The sequence below is a fragment of the Rosa rugosa genome, chromosome 1 (assembly GCF_958449725.1).
Source record: "Rosa rugosa chromosome 1, drRosRugo1.1, whole genome shotgun sequence".
Classification (NCBI taxonomy): domain Eukaryota; kingdom Viridiplantae; phylum Streptophyta; class Magnoliopsida; order Rosales; family Rosaceae; genus Rosa; species Rosa rugosa.
This window is the reverse complement of record NC_084820.1, coordinates 54276889-54288824: the sequence shown is the minus strand read 5'-3', so window position 1 is coordinate 54288824 and position 11936 is coordinate 54276889. Positions and strand designations below refer to the sequence as shown.

The window sequence follows — 11936 nt, the reverse complement described above, 5'->3', positions numbered from 1 at the left end:
GAGTCCTGTCGAGCCCCTGCCGAAGTGCTGCCGAGCAGCTGCCGAGACCTGCCGAGACCCCTGCACAGCAGCTGCCGAGATCTGCCGAGGCCCCTGCGCAGCACCTGCCGAAGCCCCTGCCGAGTCCTGCAGAGACCTGCCGACAGCACCTGCCGAGTCCTGCCGAAGCCCCTGCGCAGCAGCTGCCGAGCACCTGCCGAGGACCTGCGCAGCAGCTGCCGAGCCATCTGCCGAGCAGCTGTCGACAGATCTGTCGAGTAACTTTCCGGCAACTCTCCGGCCACTTTCCGGCCACTTCTCCGGCAACTTTTCCGGACACTTTTCCGGCGACTTTTCGACAACTTTTCCGGCGACTTTTCTACAACTTTTCCGGCGACTTTTCCGGCCATTTTCCGGTGACTTTTCCGGCAACTTTAGGGCAACTTTTTCGGTCATTTCCGACAACACTATTTCAAGGTATTCTTTACTAAAAGTTCCCGCTTTTGAGTTTTTTTTTTTTTTTTTTTTCTCCTCCTTTTTCTTTTTGGGAACTTACAATTAAAAAGCGGAATTATAGAAATTCACGCTAAACGAACTAAGAGCGTTCGTAGTCAATGAACTAAGAGTGTTCATAATATTCGGACTAAGAGCGTCCGCAAGCATCGACTTATGACCCTATTAAACATCATTGTTTCGGTCTAATCCAAATATTCTTGGAAATTGATTTCTTGGTAGCATAGCTCGGAAATCTTATTGTTTTAGTTTTTCGTGGAAGTTTTAAACTCCGAAACTAATACATCTTTTTTCTTCTTATATTTCAAGGATGTCGAATGAACCTAGACTCGAATTTCAAATCCTTGACTCAACTGGTTCGGATTACCATAGTTGGAAAACTGACGTTGAGAACCATCTCACATCAAAAGGGATATTGCCCATAATCCAGGAACCAAACGCGGGCCTTGTGTTCCAACGAACACCCATAAAGCATGCACAAGCAATTATCTTGATGCGACGCCATATGGACAAAGCACTCAGATTAGAGTATATGTCCATCAAAGATGCAAGGGACCTATAGGTAGCGCTAGAAGAGCGCTTTGATAATATCCAAGATTCCCTCCTCCCTGACTTGAAGGTTCAATGGAACAATATACGCTTCTCCGACTTCAAGTCTGTTGCTGAATACAATTCAGAAGCTCTTCGGCTAAAAGCCATGCTGAAGTTCTGTGGAAAACCTCTCACAGAAGAAGAGCTAATTGAGAAGACTCTCTCCACCTTCCCCGTCGCAGCAATTATACTATCAAAGCAATATCGCACTGAATTTAATGCTGGACGACTTACGAAGTTCAATGAGCTTATCAATATTTTGTCGGTGTTTGAGAAGCACGACAATATCCTTGTGAAGAATTATAATTCAAGGCCCGTAGGAACCAAAAGCGTTCATGAGGCAAATTATAATGCACCCAAGAAAGGGCGCAAGGAGCGGTACCCTACTAATAAGGGGCATGTATACCCTAATAACAGGGGACATGACGGACGAATGGGTCCATACAACCGCCCCAATAAGGAAGGAAACCGCAACTTTGGAGCGGGCACACGTGGTGGCAATTCCACACGTGGGAAAAGAGAATATAACAACACCATGGGCCGTAACACTGTGGGCCGTGGAGGTCGCATAATACGCTGTGGTAGTAGCAGCAACAACCCTCCTAGGGAATATCCACAACGTGCACCTCAAATAAAGAAAGTCAACCACAATGACGTGTGTCATAGGTGTGGATCAATCTAGCATTGGTTTAAGCAATGCCAAGCAAGTACTCAACTAGCTGCACGCTACAAGGAGTACAGGGAAATGAGGGAGCAAGAAGCTCACCTTGCTGAAGAAGAAGATGGTGAAGATGTTATTCTCACCATAAAAGACTTCAAAGCTGAAAATGAAAAGCACGAGGATGCCGCAGACTTTGATTAAAATAGTCTTTTCTATTTTCCAATAAAACGACAAATGTGCCTTAGTCAAATAACAATTGAATTGACTCTTTCTCATGTGGCGTACCCAATGAAGTATGATGTCTAGGCAAGTAATTGAGATCGGGGTACTTAAGCGAGCCTCGCTCCACCAACATCTCTCTACTTACCTGGTCATATTTTATTGGAATTACCAAACGGATTGAGCAATTACAATTTGTATAAAGTTTGATTTTATATTGGAATAAACTTTGGAAAATTTGATGTAATCATTGACTATTTTCCCTATTAATAAAGTATCGCATTATCAATGTCATTGACATGTGTTAATATTCCGAACTTTATTTTTTCAGTATGTCTTCGGGAGAATTGGAATGTCTTCTTGATAGTGGCACCACACATACTATATTACGACATAGGCAATTATTCTTATGGATGACGCCTAGTCAATCTTCAGTGACCACGATGGCAGGACCATCTCAATTGATTCATGGTCGTGGACCAGCTCAATTTCTATTGCCGAATGGCACAAATATTAATGTCGCCGAAGCTTTATATGCTCCAAGGGCTGGAAGAACCCTATTAAGTTTTAAAGATATAAGAGCCAATGATTTTCATGTGAAAACACATTGTGAGAATGGACAAGAGTTCCTTTACATCACCTCTAATAACTACGGAAATACACGAGTATTAGAGAAACTCATGTGTCGCTCTAGTGGATTGTACGCAACCACTATTAGAGTCATTGAATCCAACCATGTCATGAATGAAAATTTATGGGATTCCGACACATACAAACTTTGGCACGACCGTTTGGGACACCCAGGTCGAGATATGATGCTCCGTATATTAAAAACTTCACACGGACATCCATTCTTTAAAACAAAAGAAAGTACGAACCAAAGAAAGGTTCAAAGAATTACTTCTGAAGCATATCATTCGTTTTGCAAAGCTTGCTCTTTAGCAAAAGTAGGATCGAGACCATCCTATGCAAAAGACATTAAAGAAAACATACCATTCTTGCAAAGAATACAAGGTGATATCTGTGGACCTATACATCCAACTTGCGGACCATTTAGATATTTTATGGTGTTGGTTGATGCATCGACACGTTGGTCACATGTCATGCTCTTATCCACAAGAAATGCTGCATTTGCTAAACTCCTAGCACAAATCATTAAGTTAAGGGCTCACCACCCTGATCATCCTATTAAGTCAATTCGTCTTGACAATGCTGGGGAATTTACATCAAAAACTTTTGATGATTATTGCATGTCCATTGGGATCGAGGTTGAATATCCTGTCCCTCATGTACATACCCAAAATGGTCTCGCAGAAGCTGCCATTAAAAGACTTCAAATGATTGCTAGGGCATTGGTTATGCGCACCAATCTCCCTATTTCTGCTTGGGGCTATGCAATATTACACGCAGCTGTGCTTATTCGTCTAAGGCCCACTGCCACCCAACCTTTTTCTGCGTCCCAGATGGTAACTGGGTATGAGCCTAATATCTCACATTTACGCATATTTGGGTGTGCAGTCTATGTGCCAATTGCGCCACCACAGCGCACTAAAATGGGTCCTCAAAGACGATTAGGCCTTTATGTTGGCTATGACTCTCCAACCATAATCCGCTACATAGAACCCTTGACAGGTGATCTATTTACCGCTAGATTTGCGGATTGTCACTTTGATGAGACAGTCTTCCCGCCTTTAGGGGGAGACATGAACACTAATGTTCATCAAAAAGGACAGGAATTGTCGTGGTTTGTCCCCACTTTGTCCCATCTTGATCCCCGAACCGCACAATCTGAAAAAGAAGTGCAGAGAATTCTCGATCTTCAGAACGTAGCAGAATCGATGCCTGATGCGTTTTCTGATATCGCTAAAGTGACGAGATCACACATACCTGCTGCAAATATACCTGCAAGGATTGATGTCCCTAAAAGACATAATGCCATCTCAAAAATACATGAGAATGGCGCCAACGTTCCCTCTATGGGTGACACATTGGCTAGGCCCATGGCTCCTACCAGGAAGCGCGGGAGACCTATAGGTTCGATGGATTCTCGCCCAAGAAAGAAAGCGAGTTTGGCACAAAATAATCCATTAATCATAGATATGAATAATCCATCTCACGAGAATATTCCGGATTATGGTTATGTCCAAGAGACATCATTGGGGGACGCTCCAATGTCAGAACCAACTCCAGAGAATAGAGAAATCTCCATAAATTACAATAGTGTACATGAGATGATGGATAGAAATTCTATGGCAATTGATGATGCGTTTGCATATCATGTTGCAAAAGGAATCATACAATATGATGATATCCAGCCTCGCTCTGTTGAAGAATGTCAACGAAGAGCGGATTGGTCTAAATGGAAAAATGCGATCCAGACTGAATTGGATTCACTAACAAAGAGACAGGTATTTGGGTCTATAATGCTGACACCACCAAATATAAAGCCTGTTGGCCATGAATGGGTCTTTGTTAGAAAGCGTAATGAGAAAAATGAGGTGATGAGATATAAAGCCCGCCTTGTGGCACAAGGTTTCTCACAACGCCCTGGAATCGACTACGAGGAGACATACTCTCCCGTAATGGACGTTATAACGTTCCGCTACCTTGTCAGTTTGGTAGTTTCCGAAAAACTTGACATGCAGCTTATGGATGTGGTTACAGCATATCTCTATGGGGATCTAGATTCAGAGATATATATGAAGGTTCCTGATGGACTTCAATTACCAAAATCAAGTGGCTCTAAACCACGGAGCGCGTTTTCAATAAAATTAAGACGCTCACTATATGGATTGAAACAATCCGGACGGATGTGGTATAACCGTCTAAGTGACTACTTGATTGGAAAGGGATATGTTAACAATGAAATATGCCCTTGCGTGTTCATTAAAAGAACAAGTTCCGGATTTGCAATTGTAGCAGTTTATGTCGATGACATGAACCTAATTGGAACTCTAGATGAGTTAAAAGAAACTGCTAAATATTTGGAATCCGAGTTTGAGATGAAAGATCTTGGGAAAACACGGTTTTGCCTCGGAATAGAGCTCGAGCACCGTAGTGATGGGATTATGATCCATCAGTCAGCATATACTCAAAAATTACTAAGGCGCTTTAATGAAGATAAAGCAAAGCCTGTAAGTACTCCCATGATCGGCCGAAGTCTTGAGCCCACAAAAGATCCGTTTAGTCCAAGGGTTGAGGACGAAGAATTATTAGAGGCTGAAGTATCCTATCTAAGTGCGATAGGCGCATTATTGTATTTAGCTCAATGCACAAGACCGGATATCTCATTCGCAGTGAACTTGTTAGCTCGACATAGTTCTGCGCCAACACGCCGCCATTGGATTGGCATAAAGACAATCTTTCGATACTTAAAGGGTACGATTGATATGGGCTTGTTTTATCCCTACAAAGAGAAAAGAAAAGACGGAAGCATGAGATCAGACCCCATGAGGCAAAAAGCCACCTTCCGTAATGTAGACGCCGGCGACACCATCAATGGTGACCGACGTTCTCCTCCTCCCCTCCATCAAAATAAAAATAATGTTTTGATGGGATTTGCTGATGCGGGGTATCTCTCTGACCCCCATAAAGGTCGCTCCCAAACAGGTTATGTCTTTACCATGGGAAGCACGGCGATATCTTGGAGATCTACAAAACAGACCCTTGTCGCTACTTCCTCAAATCATGCAGAGATTATTGCTCTACATGAAGCTGTGCGTGAATGCATATGGCTAAGGTCTATAAATAGACACATTCGAGGAACTTGTGGTTTGAAGTTTACCACAGATAAACCTACATGCATTTACGAAGATAATGCAGCTTGTATTGAGCAAATGAAATTAGGTTTCATCAAGGGTGACAATACTAAACATATATCACCGAAATTCTTCTACAATCAGCAACAGCAAACACTTCTAAACATTGAAGTAAATCAAATCCGATCAGAGGATAATGTAGCGGACTTATTTACTAAGTCGCTACCAAAAACCCCTTTCGAGAAGCATGTGAAGAGCATCGGATTAAGAAGGTTATCCGAACTCCCATGATCTTCAGGGGGAGAATAAATCCGGGGGAGTATCTAGAAACATACTCCACACTTAATGCGCGTTGCACTCTTTTTCTCCTTCGACCAAGGTTGTTTTTTCCCACAGGGTTTTATTACTTGGCAAGGTTTTTAACGAGGCAATTTCGAAGCGCACGGCTTAGACAAATACTATCGACATGAAATATCCAAGGGGGAGTGTTGTAGTATATATGAAACATGTTGTATTGTTCATTGTATAAAATGTCTATGTCATGTATAAAGATAAGTATTTGAGTGAATAGCATAGGTATAGTGACTTGTGAGTCAAGCTTTATGCCAATGGGGAACAAGTGTGGCAATCATCATCACAAACCACAATGTGGAGCTGCAAATGGAGATGCCACAATGGAAGGCTACAAATGAAGATGCCATCAAGTTGTATCATTATTTACTTCAAATGTATCCCTATAAATACCTCCTATTGAATGAAATGAAAGACACTTGAATCTCTATTCCCTCTCTCTCTCTGTCAATTTTGCTTGTCCTTAAACACATATAAATTTTATTGCAAGATTGAAAACAATAACTAGAAAATAAAAAAGCATATAAATATAGAATATCGAAGATTTGGCTCTTTTGTTTTTTGTTGTGCTTATAGATTAAAAAGTATGTGTAAAAAAAATAAAAATAAAATGAATAATAATGTATTAAAGGTGTCAAATACCATTGTATCAAAAAAAAAGGGGTCAAATACCAAAGAGAACGAAAAAAGGGCTAAAAAAAGGAAAGGAATCGAACCTGGGTCTTTCAGCAGAAGTAAAATGCATTTACCACTGAACCACAGGGTCAGTGGGCTCAAAACAAAACAAAGATGGAGGATGTCAACCGTAGAAGTTAGCGGCTGCGAGAGCTGCTTCTTACCTCTGATGAGGCTTTGGCAGGCTTAGTGAGTCTCCTAGGGAGGTCTTAGAGTTTTTTTTTTCTTCAATTAGTTATGGTTAGAACTTTGGTTTTAATCCTAAAATTTAGCCGGTTCCTTGGTTACTTTAATACTTCATACTAATGATACTATAATGACATCACTTAGGTAGCTTAAACATGACTCAACATTGATGTAGCTTTCAGAGGATGAGTCATGAATCATGATGTGATGTTTGCCACATTTTACTGTCAATAGATCGACACTCCTTTCCTTCAAAAGAAAAAAAAAAACATTTAAACCATAATAAATCTAAAAAACCAAAAGTCTTGATAAAAAAAAAAAAAAGACTTCATTTAGTCTCTATCCCATTGTGCCGTGAAAATTTTATTGCAATATTATCTGCATCAGATCTTCATGTCTTCGTAACAATCCCAATAAAGATTTTGGTTTAGATTACAGATTACAGATCGAGCAATATAACCCACCGCAAATATAGATCTGAATTCAAATGATCTTCCACTGTCTCTGTCATTTCATAAAAGAAATGGGTAAAGAAGTAAATAACAAGGCAATTAGAAAACAAAGAAATTGATTGATTTATTCTAGTCTTTCACATAACAGGACATCGGGAAAAACTAAAAAGAAGCAATACATGAAACAGAGCATTTGATACATGGTGCATTACAAAAACAGATGGAGCACACCGGAAAGAAGCAATACAGAAAAGTAGAAAAGTTGGTACTTGGAGAGATAAATCAGTCCATCACAATGCACAGACTTCCCCTCGGTACTGTTTTGTCAAAAAGGTAGCATCAAGTAGTGAAATGAAACTGTAATATGTTGCGCCATGCTCTGTGCGTTATTAAAACTTGAATAGTGCTGGAAACAGAGCAAATCAAAGCAAATACAGAAGTGATCAATAACAAAATATGATCAAAGCCACCAGAATTACATTTGGCATATCGCCTAGTTGAAACGAATAGGATTATCCCCTGATCATATTATTCCTCGGCTGCAGCTGATTGTTCAAATTCCTGGACGGTGGTTAAACGCGTCAATCCAACAACAGCCACTTTGGGCTTCTTGGAGTATTTAATCACTAAATTGCTTAGCTTTGGCATTGCTTCTTGCAAATCCAATATTTCCAGGGCATCAAGCTTACAAAGCTTCAGAACTACAAGCTTCGGAAACCCGTTCATGCGGCAAACCATGCGTCTTCCAAGATAAGAACCAGAGTAGAAAGATAGCGATATGAGATTCGGAAGCGTGCCTAGCACCGGCATTGGATCGTCTTCAATTTCAGAGGCAGAGAGGGTAAGATGAGTTAGGCTTTGTGGAACTTGGTTGATGATTTGTCGATTTACAAGCTTTCCAAACAAATGTAACCGGGACAGTTGCTCAAGGGTTGGGAGAAACTGTAATTTCAGATCCCGAAGTTTCTTCTTCTTGTCAATTGATTTCAACTTCAATGACTCTAAGAACTTGAGCTTCGCAATCCAACTTTCCACTACATCTTGCTCGTCCGAAGTGTCAAGCTGGAATGCCAACTCCAATTTTCTAAGGTTGATCAACTTTCCAAGCCCATCCTTAACCAGATTTACATTATCCACAAACACACCAGACAATTTCTGCAGATCTTTCATGCCAATGGTACTTGATCGAGGCAATAATATCAACCGAGTCAGTTGTGGCAATTGACAGTTGTGATTTAAGTAGAGATACCGAAGTTTCTTCAGTTTCCAGATTGAACTAGGAAGATTGTGCTGAATGTAAGTATGCTTCAAATCAAGGGTCTGGAGTTCGACCAACTTGCCTATAGATTTTGGAATCGACTCAAGGTAAGTCCACCTTAAGCCCAGATATACCAGCCGCTTTAAATTTCCGATGGCCTTCGGCAACAGTGGTTGGAATACACGTTCAAGGTCAAGAAATTGAAGTTGTCCCAAGAAACCATCAGCAATGCCTTTGCGTAGGAAGTCACATATTTCTTGATTCGGTTTATTTCGCTCTACAGTCTCGAAGAAGATAATGGACTTGTGTTCGCTTTCATTCTGCTGTGTATTTGTTCCGGTAGGACCATGATCTTGATCAGGAGATGATTCAGAGGGATCAGTTTCGCTGCTATTAACGCCTTGGCCTTGCAACAACAGAGCTCCCATAGAACTAGGCAATCGACATGTCTTGGCCTTCCCATCAGGCTTTTTCTTGACTACTTGAATCATGTTACGGCCGATCAACTCTTGTAGATACTCATTCGCAAGAGTTTCAGGAATACGAATCTCATTAACTCGTCTCAACCGTTGAGTAACCCAGTTTTCAGGAATATGATTCTCATTGATTCCTTCCAGCTCTCTTGCAACCCACCAAGCCACTATTCTCCTGACAGGGATTTCAAAGTCCGGCGGGAAGAGCTGGAAGTAAGACAAACAGTGCCTAAAACTCTGATTCTCTTGCAAGTCGTCTTCATTTACTGCCTTGTTCAGTGACCAAGGATTTTGGTCCTGTCCTAGAGTAGTGCTACGTCCAAGAACCCTCAAAATTTCTTCGGTTGTGATTTGTTTCCCCCAAAGTAAACTGCCAGAGCCTATAATGTCAAGTGGTAAGCCTCCAAAGCTGCTTCCTACAACTTCCTTCACACGATTGGTTTCCTTTTTCTCGGGATCATTGTACTGCACTAGCACTATCTGAGAGAAAAGCTCCCAGCTCTCTTCTTGAGTTCTTAGCCGCAGTTGGTGAGGAATGCTATCTCGGTCAGCATTTAAAGCAATTGCCTTGTTGCGTGTGATCAGCACAATCTTGCTCCCATTAGTCCCTTCTGGCAGTGCTTGTTTGAGAGAATCCCATACTTCCATGGACACGACATTGTCCAATACTAAAAGGAACATGTTCATGTTCAAGAAATTGCGCACTCTGTTGATCCAGTAGGCTTTTGATTCGTATGCATTCGAATATTTCTCTTTGGTCTCCCGGACCTGGATCCCAACACTTCTTAAAAATGCAAATTCATCAGAGTTTTGGTATGGAGGTAGGGATACCCAACGACGGACTGGAAAGTGCTCCACAATGTTAGCATGGTAGTAAACTTGCTTGGCTAGAGTGGTCTTACCTATGCCCTTCATCCCCACAATGGGTATGATAGAACTAGCAGGTTCACTATTAGTAGTGAGTCTCGAGACCAGTTCGTGTATGTCTTCGTCCAAACCAACTACTGAGCATGACTCCTCCCTTGCGTCAATGGAATATGCTTTCAGGCATCTCTCAAGAACATTGACAGCATTCTTGATGCGAACAATTATTGTTTTTGATAGAAACTTCGAAGCGGTTTTCTGGTACTGCTCGTTTGCTTCTGAAGCTGTTTTCTTCAACAGCTTCCAGGAAGCATTTCTCAGATTCACAGCATACTCTTCAGTTTCCTTTGTATATTCGAAAAGTTTATCCAACTCCTCATTCACTTTGCTGACTTGAAATACTAACTTGGTGCTCGTCTTTGGCAGTTGATCAAGCAAGTTACGGATGTTGTTGACTGCATCCAACAAGCCAATATCAGGTTCAGTTGGATGCTGAAAGGCTTGGTGCTGAGGAGAGTGGTGGGCAGATTTTGATGACTCAATAAATTTGATGAAATTGACACCAAATCTTTCCTTTGTTGTGAGGAGGCCAGAGATCCGGGTGCCAACAGACACTATGTCCTCCCTATGCTTCCACCTACGAATCCAATTATTCGGTTCTGAAATCCATCCTCTCTTGTTTTCTGTGGCATTTATGGTGTCAATCACATCCTTCTCTTGAATAATGGTGTCGTTCGCTTCCATCACCCAGGTGTTTTCCATTTCACTTTCCAGCACTTCGAGGCTGTGTACATCTTCCATGAAAGCATGAAGTAGCCGTAAATGCATCATGGTGGATTTTACGTGCTCCTCAAGCTGGCCCTGCATCAAATATGGGTGTCTAGTGCTCAAAGTCTTCAGAGACGAAGTTAATTCATCAGCTTTTATTGCGCCAACAGGTGGTCTGAACTTGGCAGATTCAACCTCATGTATACTAGATCTGTCTAGCAGGCTTCTGATCTTGGATCTTGACTGCTCCACTGATTTATTGATTTCACTGGCACAAACTTTCTTCCCGCTCTGATCCACTCCAAGGTTATCATTTATGGTTTCGTCGAACCGCTTCATCTTAAGGGCAGCATCAAACCTCGGTGCGATATCAAGCACGATGGAGAGCAACCATTTGGCATTTCTTCTGTTCCTCAAATTTTTAAAGTTTTGGAGGCACGGAGTTGCATCAACAACTGATTCTCTTGCTTTCTTTATCCAGCCTTTCTCGCTCTCATTTAGTACTTGTGCACTCGTTCCATCTTGGATTTGATCGGAATCCGAAAACTGACTGGCTGTTCGAGTTACTAGGTCGGCTGACCTGGAAACTTTCTCGCAATCTTTTAACAGAGCATGCATTAGCCTCAGTTCTCTTCTAACCAACTCGTACTTCCCGTCCGAGTATCTGAAAGCACCTTCACTTGCGACAAGGTAAAGAATAACGACAATGACAAACAGGATGCAAAAGATGGCAAATGTGTGATCCACCATGGGTGCTCGGTCTCCTCTTCTGCAATTGCCAAATTGCAACTGCAAATTCAGCAATTATAAAGAGTTGTTTACGAATGAAGATAGATAACCCAGCCGGCCAGCCCAGTCACCACCAGCATTCATCCCTGATCAAGTATTTCCTCTTTTTGGGTTTTTTTTTTTTTTTTTTTTTTTTTGGACAGTGCTTCTTTTTGGGGTCTGAAACTCTGAACTCGGAAGAACAGGATCAATTGATGCTAGGGAATATGACTATATGAGTTGTTTAAGTTTTATTAGCAGAAGTTGGGACATTTTCGTTTTCCATTGAGAATTTGGTTCCTGTTGCCGAAATTAAATTGAACTTTATCGCAAAAATGGGGAATTGTTTGATTTCCTCAAACAAATCACATTGTTTGATTTCCGGGAAAAAAAAAAAAAAAGCATTATGATATTCATTGT

The 11936-nt window shown here is 41.4% G+C and overlaps 1 protein-coding gene across 1 annotated transcript; it reads right to left on the bottom strand.

Annotated features, from left to right (window-relative positions):
* Nucleotides 1-7913: 7913 nt before the first annotated feature.
* On the bottom strand, nucleotides 7914-11498 carry LOC133730652 (putative inactive disease susceptibility protein LOV1). Its single transcript, XM_062158206.1, has one exon. It carries the CDS (start codon nucleotides 11496-11498, stop codon nucleotides 7914-7916), a length of 3585 nt encoding a protein of 1194 aa, XP_062014190.1.
* Between the last annotated feature and the right edge of the window lie 438 nt (nucleotides 11499-11936).